Raw genomic sequence first — 14,385 nt, forward strand, 5'->3', positions numbered from 1 at the left:
TGGCTTGAAATTCATCCCCAGTCAGTAATAATAAATGTTGCATATATAACTGGACAGCAGATAGCATTGCCTCTAACATTTACTCCAATGGAATGATTTTTTTTTTAAACAAAAAGATAATTTTGCAAAACAATTATATAATGTATCTAGAAATATATGAAGAACTTGGTAGATATTTGCCTCATGACAAGGAAGGTCATGGATTAGAGAATTCCGGAAGTGGCGGTGCTGGTGAATGGCTGCGGCTGCAGCTCGCCTGCAGTCCGTTTGTTTTTACTTTTTTGTGTTGTTTTTTTCGTCTTGTTTAGCTAAGTTTTGGGGGGGGGGGGGGGGGTTGAAACAGGGCTTTCTGTCTCTCCCTTCGGGGGAATGTGACTTTCTTGTTGTATCCCCCCTCTGTCTCCGTCTGTGCTGAGGCCTAATGGCGGAGCTGGCGACCTCGAGGCTCCGGAGGCAGAGCCTGTCAGGACTCGCCCTGGGCTCGCTCCCGTGAGGGGCTGAGACGCTCCCGTGAGGGCGGCCTGGCTCGAGGGTAACGGAGCTCCCGTGAGGGCGGCCTGGCTCGAGGGTAACGGCGTTCCCGTGAGGGCGGCCCGGCTCGAGGGTAACGGCGCTCCCGTGAGGGCGGCCTGGCTCGAGGGTAACGGCGCTCCCATGAGGACGGCCCAGCTCGAGGGAAACGGCGCTCCCATGAGGGCGGCCTGGTGCGGGGCTGAGACGCTCCCGTGAGGGCGGCCTGGCTCGAGGGTGGAACGGCGATCAAGTGAGGGCGACTTGGCTTGGGGCTGGAATGGTGCTCCGGTGGCTGGGATGGCGTTCTGGCGGCGCCGGCCTGAGCCCGGGGTTCGGCCACAGGCCAGTGGACGACATCGTCAACAGCTGCGTCCGCTGGACTGGAGGGCGGCAGCTTCGACCACCCCGGGTCGCGGAGTTTGAACCGGCCCGTTCTCGGAGCTCGGTGAGCCGCGGGACTGACTTGCCATCGCCCCGTGGGGTATCGTCTCAGCGCAGAGGGAGAAGAGGAGGGGAGAGACTGCAGCCCTAAGATTTTTGCCTCCATCACAGTGAGGGGTGCTTGGTGGACTCACTGTGGTGGATGTTAATTTGTGTTTACTGTCTGTTCTGTTGATTATTATTATATGTATGGCTGCAGGTAACGGCATTTCGTTCAGACCGTAAGGTCTGAATGACAAATAAAGGATCTAATTCTAATTCTAATTCTAATTGATAGTGGGAAGGTCTTGCTGGGAAGATATAATGATTGAGGTGACTGTGGACTGCACTGCTGGCTAATCATGGACTGTAGGGCATGGCAGATCAGAGAAATATGGGAAAAACAGAAAGGTTGTGCATTTGTGTATTTTGCATGATGAAGAAACAAGGAACTGTAGACATTAGTTTACAAAAAAGGCACAATGTTCTGGAATAATTCAGCAGTTATGGCAGCACCCTGGAGAACATTGTGACATTGAGTCGGGAGATATAATTTCCTACTGGATTCTCCCAATTGCTAATCATTATAACTCTCCCACCCCTTCCACCAATATTCCTACCACTGGCTTCACAATTCACAACTCCCACCTTATGATTCATATCTCACTGCTTTCTTTTCATCTATGGCCATTATCCAACCATCTGTCAATCAAAAGCACCCTAACCTGCATCCAGCAGTCAATCGCCATGCTTTGGCCTGCCTCTTCTCTCTTCCAGTTTTCTTCCCCTCGTACCCACCAACCACAGTCAATCTTAAGAAAGGTCCTGACCCGAAACATTGGGGAAAACAACATTTGAATGATAATTATCAGCAAAGGGGGAGATCATGGATCAAGGATCATTGGTGAGGGGCTAACTGGGGCCCAGAGTGTTTTGGGGAAACCACAGTTCGAGGGCACTATGGAGGAACAGTGGTGATCTTGGATTATAGATTTAGAGGTATAGATTTTCTACCATTTCAAGCAGGGTGCAAGGCCGCCAAATTCAAGTGCAGTTTCCTACCATTTCAAGCAGGGTGCAAGGCCACCTAATTCAAGTGCAGTTTCCTACCACTTCAAGCAGGGTGCAAGGCCACCAAAAACCGAATCGTGACCTCTCCCTCGCCAATTTTGCAGAGACTGAGCCACGCCCACAATTCCGGGTTTTATAGCCCCTCCCCCTCCCACCGGAAGGGGCGTGGCCTTCATGACATGATTAACAGGAGAGAGAATCTCAACATTTTTTAAACACTAATAATTCTTTTATTTTTCATCGATGGGAAAAATCCTCAGCGGAATCATCAGAAAAATCTGATGAGCGGAGGGGGACCCCGAGTAAGATGACCAAAAATCACAGCCGTACCTGGTAGTGTTTTTTCTAAAATCAAATACTGCACAAACAGGAAGTGGTCAAGATTACACTTTTCAATAAGGCAACACCACTTTTCAATAAGGCTAAGGCAACACCACTTGTCAATAAGGGAAAGGCAACACCACTTTTCAGTAAGGCAAAGGCAACACCACTTTTCAATAAGGCTAAGGCAACACCACTTGTCAATAAGGGAAAGGCAACACTACTTTTCAGTAAGGCAAAGGCAACACCACTTTTCAGCAAGGGAAAGGCAACTCCACTTTTCAGTAACACAAAGGCAACACTACTTTTCAGTAAGGCAAAGGCAACACCACTTTTGCATTTTCAAACCAACATCATTTTTGCATTTTCAAACCAACACCACTTTTGCATTTTCAAACTAAATTAAGGGCACTCACATGTCAGTAAAACCACTCACAGTTTAGTAGACATGTGTTCAGTGTTATTCACAGCTCAGACTGAGAGTTGTGACCTCTCGCTCCTCCAGCTTGCAGAGACTGAGGCAGTCCACACTTCAGGGTTTCATAGTCCCTCCACCTCCCATCGGAAGGGGCATGGCCTTCATGGCGTGATTGACAGGAGAGAGAATCTCAACATTTTTTAAACATTAATAAGTCTTTTATTTTTCATTGATGGGAAAAATCCTCTTGTCCTGTGCAGGTGGTCAAGATTTGAGTTTTAATTATATAGATACTAGACCAAATGGGCCCTGTCACTGGGGGCCTGGTCCCCCAACGCAACCCATTCCCCCAAAGCAATATTCCACCACTCACCCATAGCCCCCAGAGACCAGATCCCCCTACGCAACCCGTTTCACAAGGCAATATTCCACCACTTACCCGTTCCCTCAACGCAACCCGTTCCCCAACTGTGACTATTCATCTCATCTATTCCCCTCATTATTTTATAAACTTCTATAAGATCACCTATGAGCATCCTATGCTCCAGCGGGGAAAAAAAGCCTTTTCAACCTCTCATTATAACTCAGGACACCCATGACAGGGAGAGCAAAACTGTACACGGTACTCCAATGTGGCCTTACCAACATCTTCTACAGTTGCAACAATAATATCCTCTACTAATACTCTGACCAATAAAGGAAAGTGCTCCAAATGCTTTCTTCATCACTCTGCCCATTTATGTCGCTACATCCATGGAACTATGCATCTGCACCCATAAGCTTCTCTGTTCTACAACACTGTTCGGGCCCAACCATTAACTGTGTAAGTCCTGGCCTGGTTTGTCTTACCAAAATACAGCACCACTCCTTTATTTAAATTAAACTACTTTTGCTGCTCCTTTGCCCAATGGCCCAGTTGATCAAGATCCCATTGTAATCACAAAGAACATTTTTCACCTTTCACTAGACCACCGATTTTAGTGTCATCCACAAATTTACTAACTGTGCCATCTACATTCACATCTAAAATGTTAACATAAATAATGAACAACATTGGACCCAGCACCAATTCCTGTGGCCATGCTGACCACCCCTATCAGTCCTTGACTTTCCAAATGCATATACAGTAGATCCTGCCTCTATGTCCCCACTAATCACATGGCCACCACTGATGTTGGGCTTGCTGTTCTGTAATTCACAGGTGTTTCCTTGCAACCTCTTTTATGGCTATTAATGTTACAATTATCTCTGCTGTGGCCCTGTAATTTTTTACGCTTGCTTCCAACAATGTCCTAGGAAACACTCGGTCAGATCTCAGTGCTGGAGTAACTCAGCGGGTCAGGCAGCATCTGTGGAAGAAGGGTCCTGACCCAAAATGATGTCTGTCCATTCCTTCCACAGATGCTTCCTGTCCCGCTGAGTTACTCCAGCAGCTTGTTTTTTTTTACTAGAGACTGTATTTTTCTGTGTGAATTACTATGCACCCTATGTCATTTCAATAGAAAATGTAAGTAACCTGAATATACTGACATAATACTTGTTGCCAATAATGTTTAGTTTGCTAGCTGAAATTAATGACCACTGACATTGACTGATTTTTAACATTTCTTAAATTGGTTCACTGTAAGGGCGGCATTGCCTGATCAAATAGTGGATACTTTCCAAAAAAAACATACATCAAAATATGGATTTCCAATAAAATTATTTTCAAAATACACAGAGCCTTCAGCCGAAAATGTTTGTGATGAACATGATGCCAAGCCCAACTATTATCTGCCTGCACATAATTCACATCCCTCCATTCCCTGCATATCCACATGTGAATCCAAAAGTCTCTTAAATGCTACGACCGTATCTGCCTCTACCACACCTGGCCACACGTTCCTGGCACTCAGCACCTTCTTTGTAAAATACTTGCCCCACACATCTCCTTTAAACTTTTCACTGTGGCTTTAATAAACTAAATTGAACTTTCTTAAACATGCACCTTAATCTGTTGGTATCTGCCACCATCTAGTGATATTTTTTAAGTGGTGCATTTCATGAAACAGTAATCTGAACCACGCTGAGAAATCCCATTGATTTAACCCTGACCTATTCTGCTGAGCAATAGGAGATCAAGTATCCACTGATAGCATGTCCTGAAAGAAACTCATTACTATCTGCCTTGTTCATTCCCTTCACTCTGTAACTGTTGAGGGACAGCAGGAAAATATGTGTCTGAATAACAACTTTATTATGGAGGATGCAAGGAGTAACAATGAAGTAGAAAACTCTCTCTGATTCATATTCCAGACTAGCCACAGACCAATCTAAGCATTTGACCAAGGCTATATAGAATCTCACCATAGCATTTGCAGCAAAGGTTATAAATGAGTAAGCATCCATGGTTTCAGAAACATTCTAAAACCTCTTTATAGCCTGTGATCCAGTACAGGAACTGAAATATGGCAGGCATAGCAGAACTCCCAAGTGTATTTATTTGGTTATTTAAATCATTGCATGGTGATCACACACTATTTTAATTTAATGGAGAGGATTCATACTATGTGGTATTAACCAGCTGTCACTACCCGAAATGATCAGAAGTTACAAAATACAAACCAGTGCATGCTTGTATTGAAAAACCTGGTGCGCGAGTTAAACATTTTGGAGATGTAAGGCGGGATCATTACTGCCAGAAGACACTTGGAATAGGGACACTCTCTTTTGGTCTTTTGTGGCAAAGAAAACTTGCGTTTGGGTCCATTCCACCTGCTTAATGTCATGCTAGCGGACCAACAGAATCACAACTGTCGTCATCATATTTTGGTGGGAGGGGTGGAGGGAAAGAAAATGGCTACAGTATCTTAGCCCTCGACATCAATTAAAACAATACTTGCACCATAATTCAATCTAACTGAAAGCAATGGCATCACTGCAAACTTAATGCTAAGAAATATCTAAAGAATTAAGATAAAGTTTAAATAAAGATACAAGAAACTGTGGTTGCTCTAATCTGCTGCAAAAAAAAACTTCTGAAAGAAATCAGTGGGTCTGGCAGCATTTGTGGAGGTAGATGGATATTTTGTGTCGGCCTGAAATGCCGACCATCCCTCTCATATCAACAGATGCTGCCCGACTTGTTGAGTTCCTTCAGTAATTAATTTTATTTGCTTATTTTAAGTAGAGCAGGTGAGTCCATATGCATGGAACAAATTAACAAGATAGGAACCAAAACAATATTATTACACATAACAATAGACAATAGGTGCAAGAGTAGGCCATTCGGCCCTTCGGGCCAGCACCGCCATTCAATGTGATCATGGCTGATCATCCACAATCAGTACCCCGTTCGTGCCTTCTCCCCATATCCCCTGACTCCACTATCTTTAAGAGCCCTATCAAGCTCTCTCTTGAAAGTATCCAGAGAACCAGCCTCCACTGCCCACTGAGGCAGAGAATTCCACAGACTCACAACTCTCTGTGTGAAAAACTTTTTCCTCATCTCCGTTCTAAATGCCTTACGCCTTATTCTTAACAAAATTGTAAATGATTGTAATACATGTAATCTCAGGGAAATGTAGTATGTAATATTTAGGAGCACTATCATTTGATAGTTCATGTTGGACAAGAAAGAAACTGCATTGTTGGACACGGTCTGTATTATTTCATCATTCGGAAATTTATGGTGCTGGAAGGATGCCATTTGCCCCTTTGTGAAATGGACTGATTCCTATTAATGCATGAAACAATCCGTTTTGTTGCTTAGTCTGATGTTCTGGTGAGGAAGTATGTGCTTCTCATCACAGGCTCATCAGGTAGTTATCTGTGCTACAGCAATTTAATGAAAGTTTTCACACGATCTAAGGTAGCCAATGGTTATACATATCTGGGTCAATAGCAATCTAAACTACACAGCAAAGATTCAGAGAAATATGGGGATGCTTATGTGAGCTTTCTTGTTAAAAGTTATCTTCAGAAGATACCTAGTTGAACTTTATGAGTCCTTCATTTTGAAATGTCCTTGATCTCAACTGCAATTAAGTTATTTATTTTGATGTCTTATGGTTCATTGAATTTACTCACACTTGACCTAAATCCATTTCAGCGAGATGATTATCACAGTATTTCAGATTCCAAAACATGCTTCGAAGAGTTTATAAATCATGTGAGCTGATTATATGAAAAAAAAAACAGAATGGTAAGAGTAAATTAAAGGTTTGTATTGAAGTGTTTCTGTTTTATCCTGTTCACATCACAAATAGATTTTAAATATGTGACCGATTTATATATTATTACTAATCAAATAAGTAGCCTTACAGAAAAGACAAATGTCTTTGTGAGGATATATAATTTTGGAGGCTAAAAGGGATATGTAAAATTAAATGTGCTTTGTTATGTACTGTACAGATTCTTTACAATGTCATCAGATATTTATCTGGCAGGATGCATACATTTCAATAGAAAATGTAAGTAACATGAATATACTGACATAATACTTGTTGCCGATAATGTTTTAACTGCTAGCTGAAATTAATGACCACTGACATTGACTGATATTTAATATTTCTTAAATTAGTTCACTGTAAGGCCAGCATTGCTTGATCAAATAGCTCATACTTTCTAAGAAAAACGTACATAAAAATATGGATTTCCAATAGTTATTTTTATAGTACACAGGCCCTTCAGCCCAAAATGTCTGTACAGAACATAGAAACATAGAAAATAGGGGCAGGAGGAGGCCATCCGGCCCTTCGAGCCAGCACCGCCATTCATTGTGATCATGGCTGATCGTCCCCTATCAATAACCCGTGCCTGCCTTCTCCTCATATCCCTTGACTCCACTAGCCCCTAGAGCTCTATCTAACTCTCTCTTAAATCCATCCAGTGGCTTGGCCTTCACTACCCTTTGTGGCAGGGAATTCCATAAATTCACAACTCTCTGGGTGAAAAAGTTTTTTCGCACCTCAGTCTTAAATGACATAGAAACATAGAAAATAGGTGCAGGAGTAGGCCATTCGACCCTTCAAGCCTGCACCACCATTCAATATGATCATGGCTGATCATCCAACTCGGTATCCTGTACCTGCTTTCTCTCCATACCCCCTGATCCCTTTAGCCATAAGGGCCACATCTAACTCCCTCTTAAATATAGCCAATGAACTGGCCTCAACTACCATCTGTGGCGGAGAATTCCAGAGATTCACCACTCTGTGTGAAAAATGTTTTTCTTATCTCGGTCCTAAAAGATTTCCCCCTTATCCTTAAACTGTGACCCCTTGTTCTGGACTTCCCCAACATCGGAGATAATCTTCCTGCATCTAGCCTGTCCAACCCCTTAAGAATTTTGTACATTTCTATAAGATCCCCCCTCAATCTTCTAAATTCTAGCCGAGTCTATCCAGTCTTTCTTCCCTCCCCTTAATAAATAACCTACCCTTTATTCTAAGACTGTGGCCCCTGGTTCTGGACTCGCCCAACATTGGGAACATTTTTCCGGCATCTAGCTTGTTCAGTCCTTTTATAATTTTATATGTTTCTATAAGATTCTCCCTCATCCTTCTAAACCTAGGTGAATACAAGCCTAGTCTTTTAAATCTTTCCTCATATGACAGTCCAGCCCTCCCAGGGATCAATCTTGTGAACCTACGCTGCACTGCCTCAATCACAAGGATGTCCTTCCTCAAATTAGGAGACCAAAACGGTACACAATACTCCAGATGTGGTCTCACCAGAGCCCTATACAACTGCAGAAGAACCTCTTTTACTCCCATACTGAAATCCTTTTGTTATGAAGGCCAACATTCCATTAGCTTTCTTCACTGCCTGCTGTACCTGTAAGCCAACTTTCAGTGACCGGTATACAAGGACACCCAGGTCTCGCTGCACCTCCCCCTTACCTAACCTAACCCCTATGAAATAATAATCTGCCCCCTAGTTTTTGCCGCCAAAGTGGATAACCTCACATTTATCTATATTATACTGCATCTGCCACGCATCTGCCCACACTCAACCTGTCCAGGTCACCCTGCAACCTCCTAACATCCTCTTCACAGTTCACACTGCCACCCAGCTTTGTGTCATCCGCAAACTTGCTAGTGTTGCTCCCAATTCCCTCTTCCAAATCATTAATATATATGGTAAACAGTTGCTGCCCCAACACCGAGCCTTGCGGAACTCCACTCGCCACTGCCTGCCATTCTGAAAAGGACCCGTTCACTCCTACTCTTTGCTTCGGGTCTGCCAACCAATTTTCTATCCATGTCAACACCTTACCCCTAATACCATGTGCTCTAATTTTAGACACCAGTCTCCCATGCGGGACCTTATCAAAGGCTTTCTGAAAGTCTAGATACACTACATCCACTGGCTCCCCTTCATCCATTTTACTTGTCACATCCTCAAAAAATTCAAGAAGATTGGTCAAGCATGATTTTACTTTCATAAATCCATGCTGACTTGGACTAATCCTTTTACTGCTATCCAAATGGCCCATTATTATCTCTTTAATAAATGACTCGAGCATCTTTCCCACCACCGAAGTCAGGCTAACTGGTCTGTAATTCCCCTTTTTCTCTCACTCCTTTCTTGAAAAGTGGGATAACATTAGCTATCCTCCAATCCACAGGAACTGATCATGAATCTATTGAACATTGGAAAATGATCACCATTTCTAGAGCCACCTCCCTGATGACCCTGGGATGCAGACCATCAGGCCCAGGGGATTTATCAACCTTCAGTCCTATTAGCCTACCCAGTACAATTTCTGGCCTAGTGAAAATTTAATTCAGTTCCTCTACGCCCTTAGATCCTCTGTCCTCCAGTACTTCTGAGAGATTGTTTGTGTCTTCCCTAGTGAAGACAGATCCGAAGTACCTGTTCAACTGTTCTGCCATTTCCTTGTTCCCCATAATTTCACCCGTGTCTGCCTTCAAGGGAACCACATCTGACTTTGCTATTCTTTTCCCCTTAACATATCTAAAGAAGCTTTTACTGTCCTTCTTTATATTCCTGGCCAGCTTCCCCTCGTACTTCATCTTTTCAGCCCTTATTGCCCGTTTTGTTTCCTTCCGTTGTCCGATGATAGTTTCCCAATCCTCTGGCTTCCCGCTACTCTTTGCTGCGTTATACATCTTTTTTTTTAGTTTTATTCTATCCCTAACTTCTCTTGTCAGCCACGGTTGCTTCCTACTCCCCTTAGAGCATACTAACTGGTTGCATCATGGCCTGGTTTGGCAACTCGAACGCCCAGGAATGAAGATTGCAAAAAGTGGTGAACACTGCCTAGTCCATCACCTGTACTGACCTCCCCACCATCGAGGGGATTTACAGGAATCACTGCTTCAAAAAAGCAGCGAGCAACATCAGAGACCCACACCACCATGGCTACACTCTCATTTCTCTCCTGCCACTGGGAAGAATGAAGCAAAGCCTGAAAACAGTAACAATCAGGTTCTTCAACCAGGTAGGAGCAACTTCTTCCCAAAAACCATCAGGCTATTAAACACGACAACTTCCAAATAAACTCCAAACTATATGGGGGCGAAGGAAATAGGCAACGTTTCTGGCCGAAACCCCTACATCAGTCTGAAGAAGGGTTTCGGCCCGAAACGTTGCCTATTATTTCCTTCGCTCCATAGATGCTGCTGCACCCGCTGAGTTTCTCCAGCACTTTTGTCTACCTTCGATGTTCCAGCATCTGCAGTTCCTTCTTAAACATCCAAACTATATGGACTTGGGAGCATTGTTTTTGTCTTTGCACTATTATTGTTATATATATAAAACAGTGTGGTCTTCAACTGATGTGTTTAGAATGTCAGACTGAGGTGGGACCCCATGGGGTTGCGCGCGCGGGCGAGGGGGGTCCGGCTCGTGCGGCGCATCGGCTAACGGTCGCCGGGGACGTCCAACCGTCTCGGTTTGAAAGCGCGCGCGTGCGTGGAATGTCCCTCGCCGTCTGCCGTCCCGCCCGCCCGCCGCGAGTCGTTCTGGGAAGACGGTCGTGTGGTCGTGTGAGAGCAGGCAGCGCGTGGGGTCGTCAGTCAGCGGCGGGATGTCGCGGCTCATCGTCAAGAACCTGCCGAGTGGGGTAGGTGATGGAGATGGGGCCGGGGGCAGTCGTAGCGGCGCGGGGGTAGTGGGGCCAACAGTGGGGTGAGGGGGCTAGCAGTAACGCGGGGGGGGAGGGCTGTAGTAGTGGTGACGAGGGGTGCAGTAGCGAGGGGGTAGTGGGGTGAGGGGGGGTTGTAGTAGTAGTAGTAGTGACGAGGAGGGTGTTAGGAGTAGCGAGGGGGTTAGTTGCTTAGATCACCACCGGGGTCTGCATTGCTACAGCACCTTCAGCGTGGCCGGCGGTCCCCAGGCGCCTCAGAACAGCCTGACCCTCAGCAAGTAAGGATTCAGTGGGGACATTGACCCTATTGAACTGTTTCTTCCAACACTTATGCATTTGAACAGCCCACGGTGGAGGAATTTGAACGCAGGTTACGAATGTCGAAATTGAGAACTAATGTGGGTCTTGTGCAAAATAAAACCCCTAAGTGCTGGGGAAACTACGGCAGTCTAGGCAGCGTCTGTGGAGGAAAATGGACAGACGGTGTTTCAGATGGGGCCCCCTTATTCAGGACAATCTGTCTGTCATCTGCTTCGTATGTCCTGTCTACGGCTCGGCCAGCCTCGGGAGCAGGAGGAGAGGGAATTTGTTGTGACTTTGTGGGGCCTGAGGAGAGAAATCAGACGGCTGCCACCACAGGTTTCACCTGGCTCCTGGATGGATTTAGAGTAGTGCAGGGGTCTGTGTGGGTATTGCAAGAGGTCACAGAGATGAGAACTCCACAGTGGGCAATCAGTATCTGTGGAGGGAAGTGAACAGGCGATATTTGGAACAATCAGTCTGTGGCAAAACACAAAGTGCCTGCACAATTCAGCAGAGGACAGTTCCTCCTGAGCTATTTTAGCTCATGATTCCAGCATCCTCATGCCTCAATAATGTAGGTCTGATGGCACAGATGGGGATGATCTGTGAATTACGATACAATAGAACTTTATTTATCCCAGGAGGGAAATTCATCCGTCAACAGTCGTAAAACACAAACTACATGAAACATGAAATTAAAGTGACGAGTTGAAAGGATTGGGGATGTGCAAAGATTGGGGAGCCGAGGGTGGGGGGTGGGGAGTCAGTCTACCCCATGACAGAAGGGGTAATTATACAATTTGATAGCCACAGGGAAGAAGGATCTCCTGTGGCGTTCTGTACTGCATCTTGGTGGAACCAGTCTGTTGCTAAAGGTACTCCTCAGGTTGACCAGTATGCCATGGAGGGGTGAGCTGGATTGACCAAGATAGGCTGCAGTGTGAGGAGCATCCTCCCCTCCAAGACCACCCCCCATGAATTCAACTCTGCCCCCAGGACAGAGCCAGCCTTCCTGATGAGTTTGTTAATCCTATTGGTGTCCACGGCCTTCCCCCTGCTGCCCCAGCACACGACAACGAAGAAGATGGCAGTGGTAGAACATCTGCAGCATCTTACTGCAGATGTTGAAGAAGCGAGATTTCTCATAAATTACATTTGGCTCTGTCCCTTCTTGTACAGGACCTCAGCTTTCCTGGACCAGTCCAGTTTCCTGTTCAGGTACACTTCAAGGTATTTGTATTCCCTGGGAAACTGCACATCCACAACATTGATGGAGACGAGGGACAGGGGTGTTCCTTTTTTCCTAAAGTCCACCACTAACTCCTTTGTCTTACGGGGGTTGAGCTGCAGGTGATTCAGCCCACACCACTCAACAAAGTTGTCGACTACACCTCTGTATTCAGCTTCCCTTGCACAATTGCAGAGTCATCTTAAAACTTCTGCAGATGGCAGGAATCCAAGTTATACCTGTTGTCGAAGGCATAGATGGTGAACAGGAAGGGGGAAAGGATCGTCCCCTGTTGGGCCCCTGTGTTGCTCACTACCACATATGAGACACGGTCCTGTAGCCTGACATATTGTAGTCGTCCAGTCAGGTAGTTGATGATCCAGGACACCAATGGAGCATCCACCCGCATCTTCATCAGTTTGCTCCTCAGCAGGTTAGACGGTGTTAAAAGCACTGGAGAAGTAAAAAAGCATAACTCACAGTGCTTCATGGATTATCCAGGTGAACATAGGAACGATGGAGCAAGTGCTTGATGGCGCCCTCAACCCCCATCTTTGTTAAGCGAATTGCGGGGCGTCCAGGGAGGGTTTAACCAGGGGTCGCAGGTGAGTGAGCACCAGCCTCACCTGGTACTTTGTAATGTGTGAAGTCAGTGCCACCGGTCTGTAGTCATTGGAGGAGCTGGGGCTCGTCCTCTTTGATAAAGGAACCAGGCAGAATGTGTTCCACAAGACAGGAGTCCTCTCCAGGCTTAGACTGAAGTCTTGGTGTTGGGGAATTGCGAGCAGTATTTTGGAGGATGAAGTTCCGATTCAGATTAGTTTATTGTCAAATACACATGGGTGAGGTGAAATTCATTTTTCATGTGTAGGCATATAAGCGACTATCTTAGAGTGTGTTGGAGTTGCATAGAGAACCGAAACGATTGAATAATAGCTTTAGATGAGGTTATTCAAGATTAGAAAATAAATTTCAATTTCATCTGATTTATTCTTAATTTTCTGATGGTCTGGTCTATCGTGAAATTTGTCATTCAGAAGGATAGAATTTGCTACATCTGATTTATAAGATGACTTTTTACCTTGGCTTTTGTTTCTTACCTGCAAATGATTTTATCAATCAATTTGATCTTCATTCCTACAAAAATTCTTACCTAGTAATTGTCAGCTACACTCCCCTTAACTTGCTTTGCAATTCACCTGCGTGTTATGTGGAAATTATTATATTAGGAAAATGACCTTTGAAGTGAATTAAGTAGAGTAAGATATCTGTAAAGTATAATTTATAACACTTCCATGATATAACATTTGCTATTTACAACTTGGTATGCTAAAGAAATGTATGCTTGCTTGTTCCTATTGACATAGTGGTCATACATTCAGTTCATGTCATTCGTGAGGGATAAAGGGCACAGAGTTTCCTTAAATAACAAATGATTGCAGCGACAGCTAAGATTGCAGGCAGTGAACCTTGTGGGCCTGTCCCACTTACGCAACTACAGGAGACTATGAGGTCGCCACATGTTCGCCGGGGTGTTTCCTGTATGGTGGTGAATAGCTCCCGCATTCTCGCAGCTAGTCAAGGCTCATTTAACATGTTGAAAAATTAGCGGCGATCAGAATTTTGATGCCATGGAGAGTAGCGTGAATTCTTGTGACGTAGGTGCAGTGGTAGTGAGTTGCCAGGAGGTCGTAGGTTGCCGCCGGTGCTGACCGATGAATTTCATTGGCTCATTGGGGAAAAAAAATGTAAACAGTAGTTTTCAGAACCAAACATAACGGACCGGTTAAAAAAGTTGTCACCACCCCCTTTTTCCCCCCCCCCCCCCCCCCCCCTTCTCCTCCCCCCCCCCCTTCTCTCTCCCCCCTCCCCCTTCTCTCTCCCCCCCCCTCCCCCTTCTCTCTCCCCCCTCCCCCTTCTCTCTCCCCCTCCCCCTTCTCTCTCCCCCCCCCCCTCCCTTCTCTCTCCCCCTCCCCTTCTCTCTCCCCCCCCCCCCTTCTCTCTCCCCCCCTCCCC

The 14,385-nt window shown here is 45.3% G+C and overlaps 1 protein-coding gene across 1 annotated transcript in view; it reads left to right on the top strand.

Annotated features, from left to right (window-relative positions):
- The first annotated feature begins 10,654 nt into the window (after positions 1 to 10,654).
- The window catches only part of rbm19 (RNA binding motif protein 19), a 216,902-nt gene continuing 213,171 nt past the window's right edge, over positions 10,655 to 14,385 (top strand). The window contains 1 exon segment of the mRNA XM_055655605.1: positions 10,655 to 10,814. Coding sequence (XP_055511580.1) covers positions 10,779 to 10,814 — 36 coding nt within the window. The 5' untranslated portion in view covers positions 10,655 to 10,778.

The sequence above is a fragment of the Leucoraja erinacea genome, chromosome 25 (genome assembly GCF_028641065.1).
Source record: "Leucoraja erinacea ecotype New England chromosome 25, Leri_hhj_1, whole genome shotgun sequence".
NCBI classification, from domain to species: domain Eukaryota; kingdom Metazoa; phylum Chordata; class Chondrichthyes; order Rajiformes; family Rajidae; genus Leucoraja; species Leucoraja erinaceus.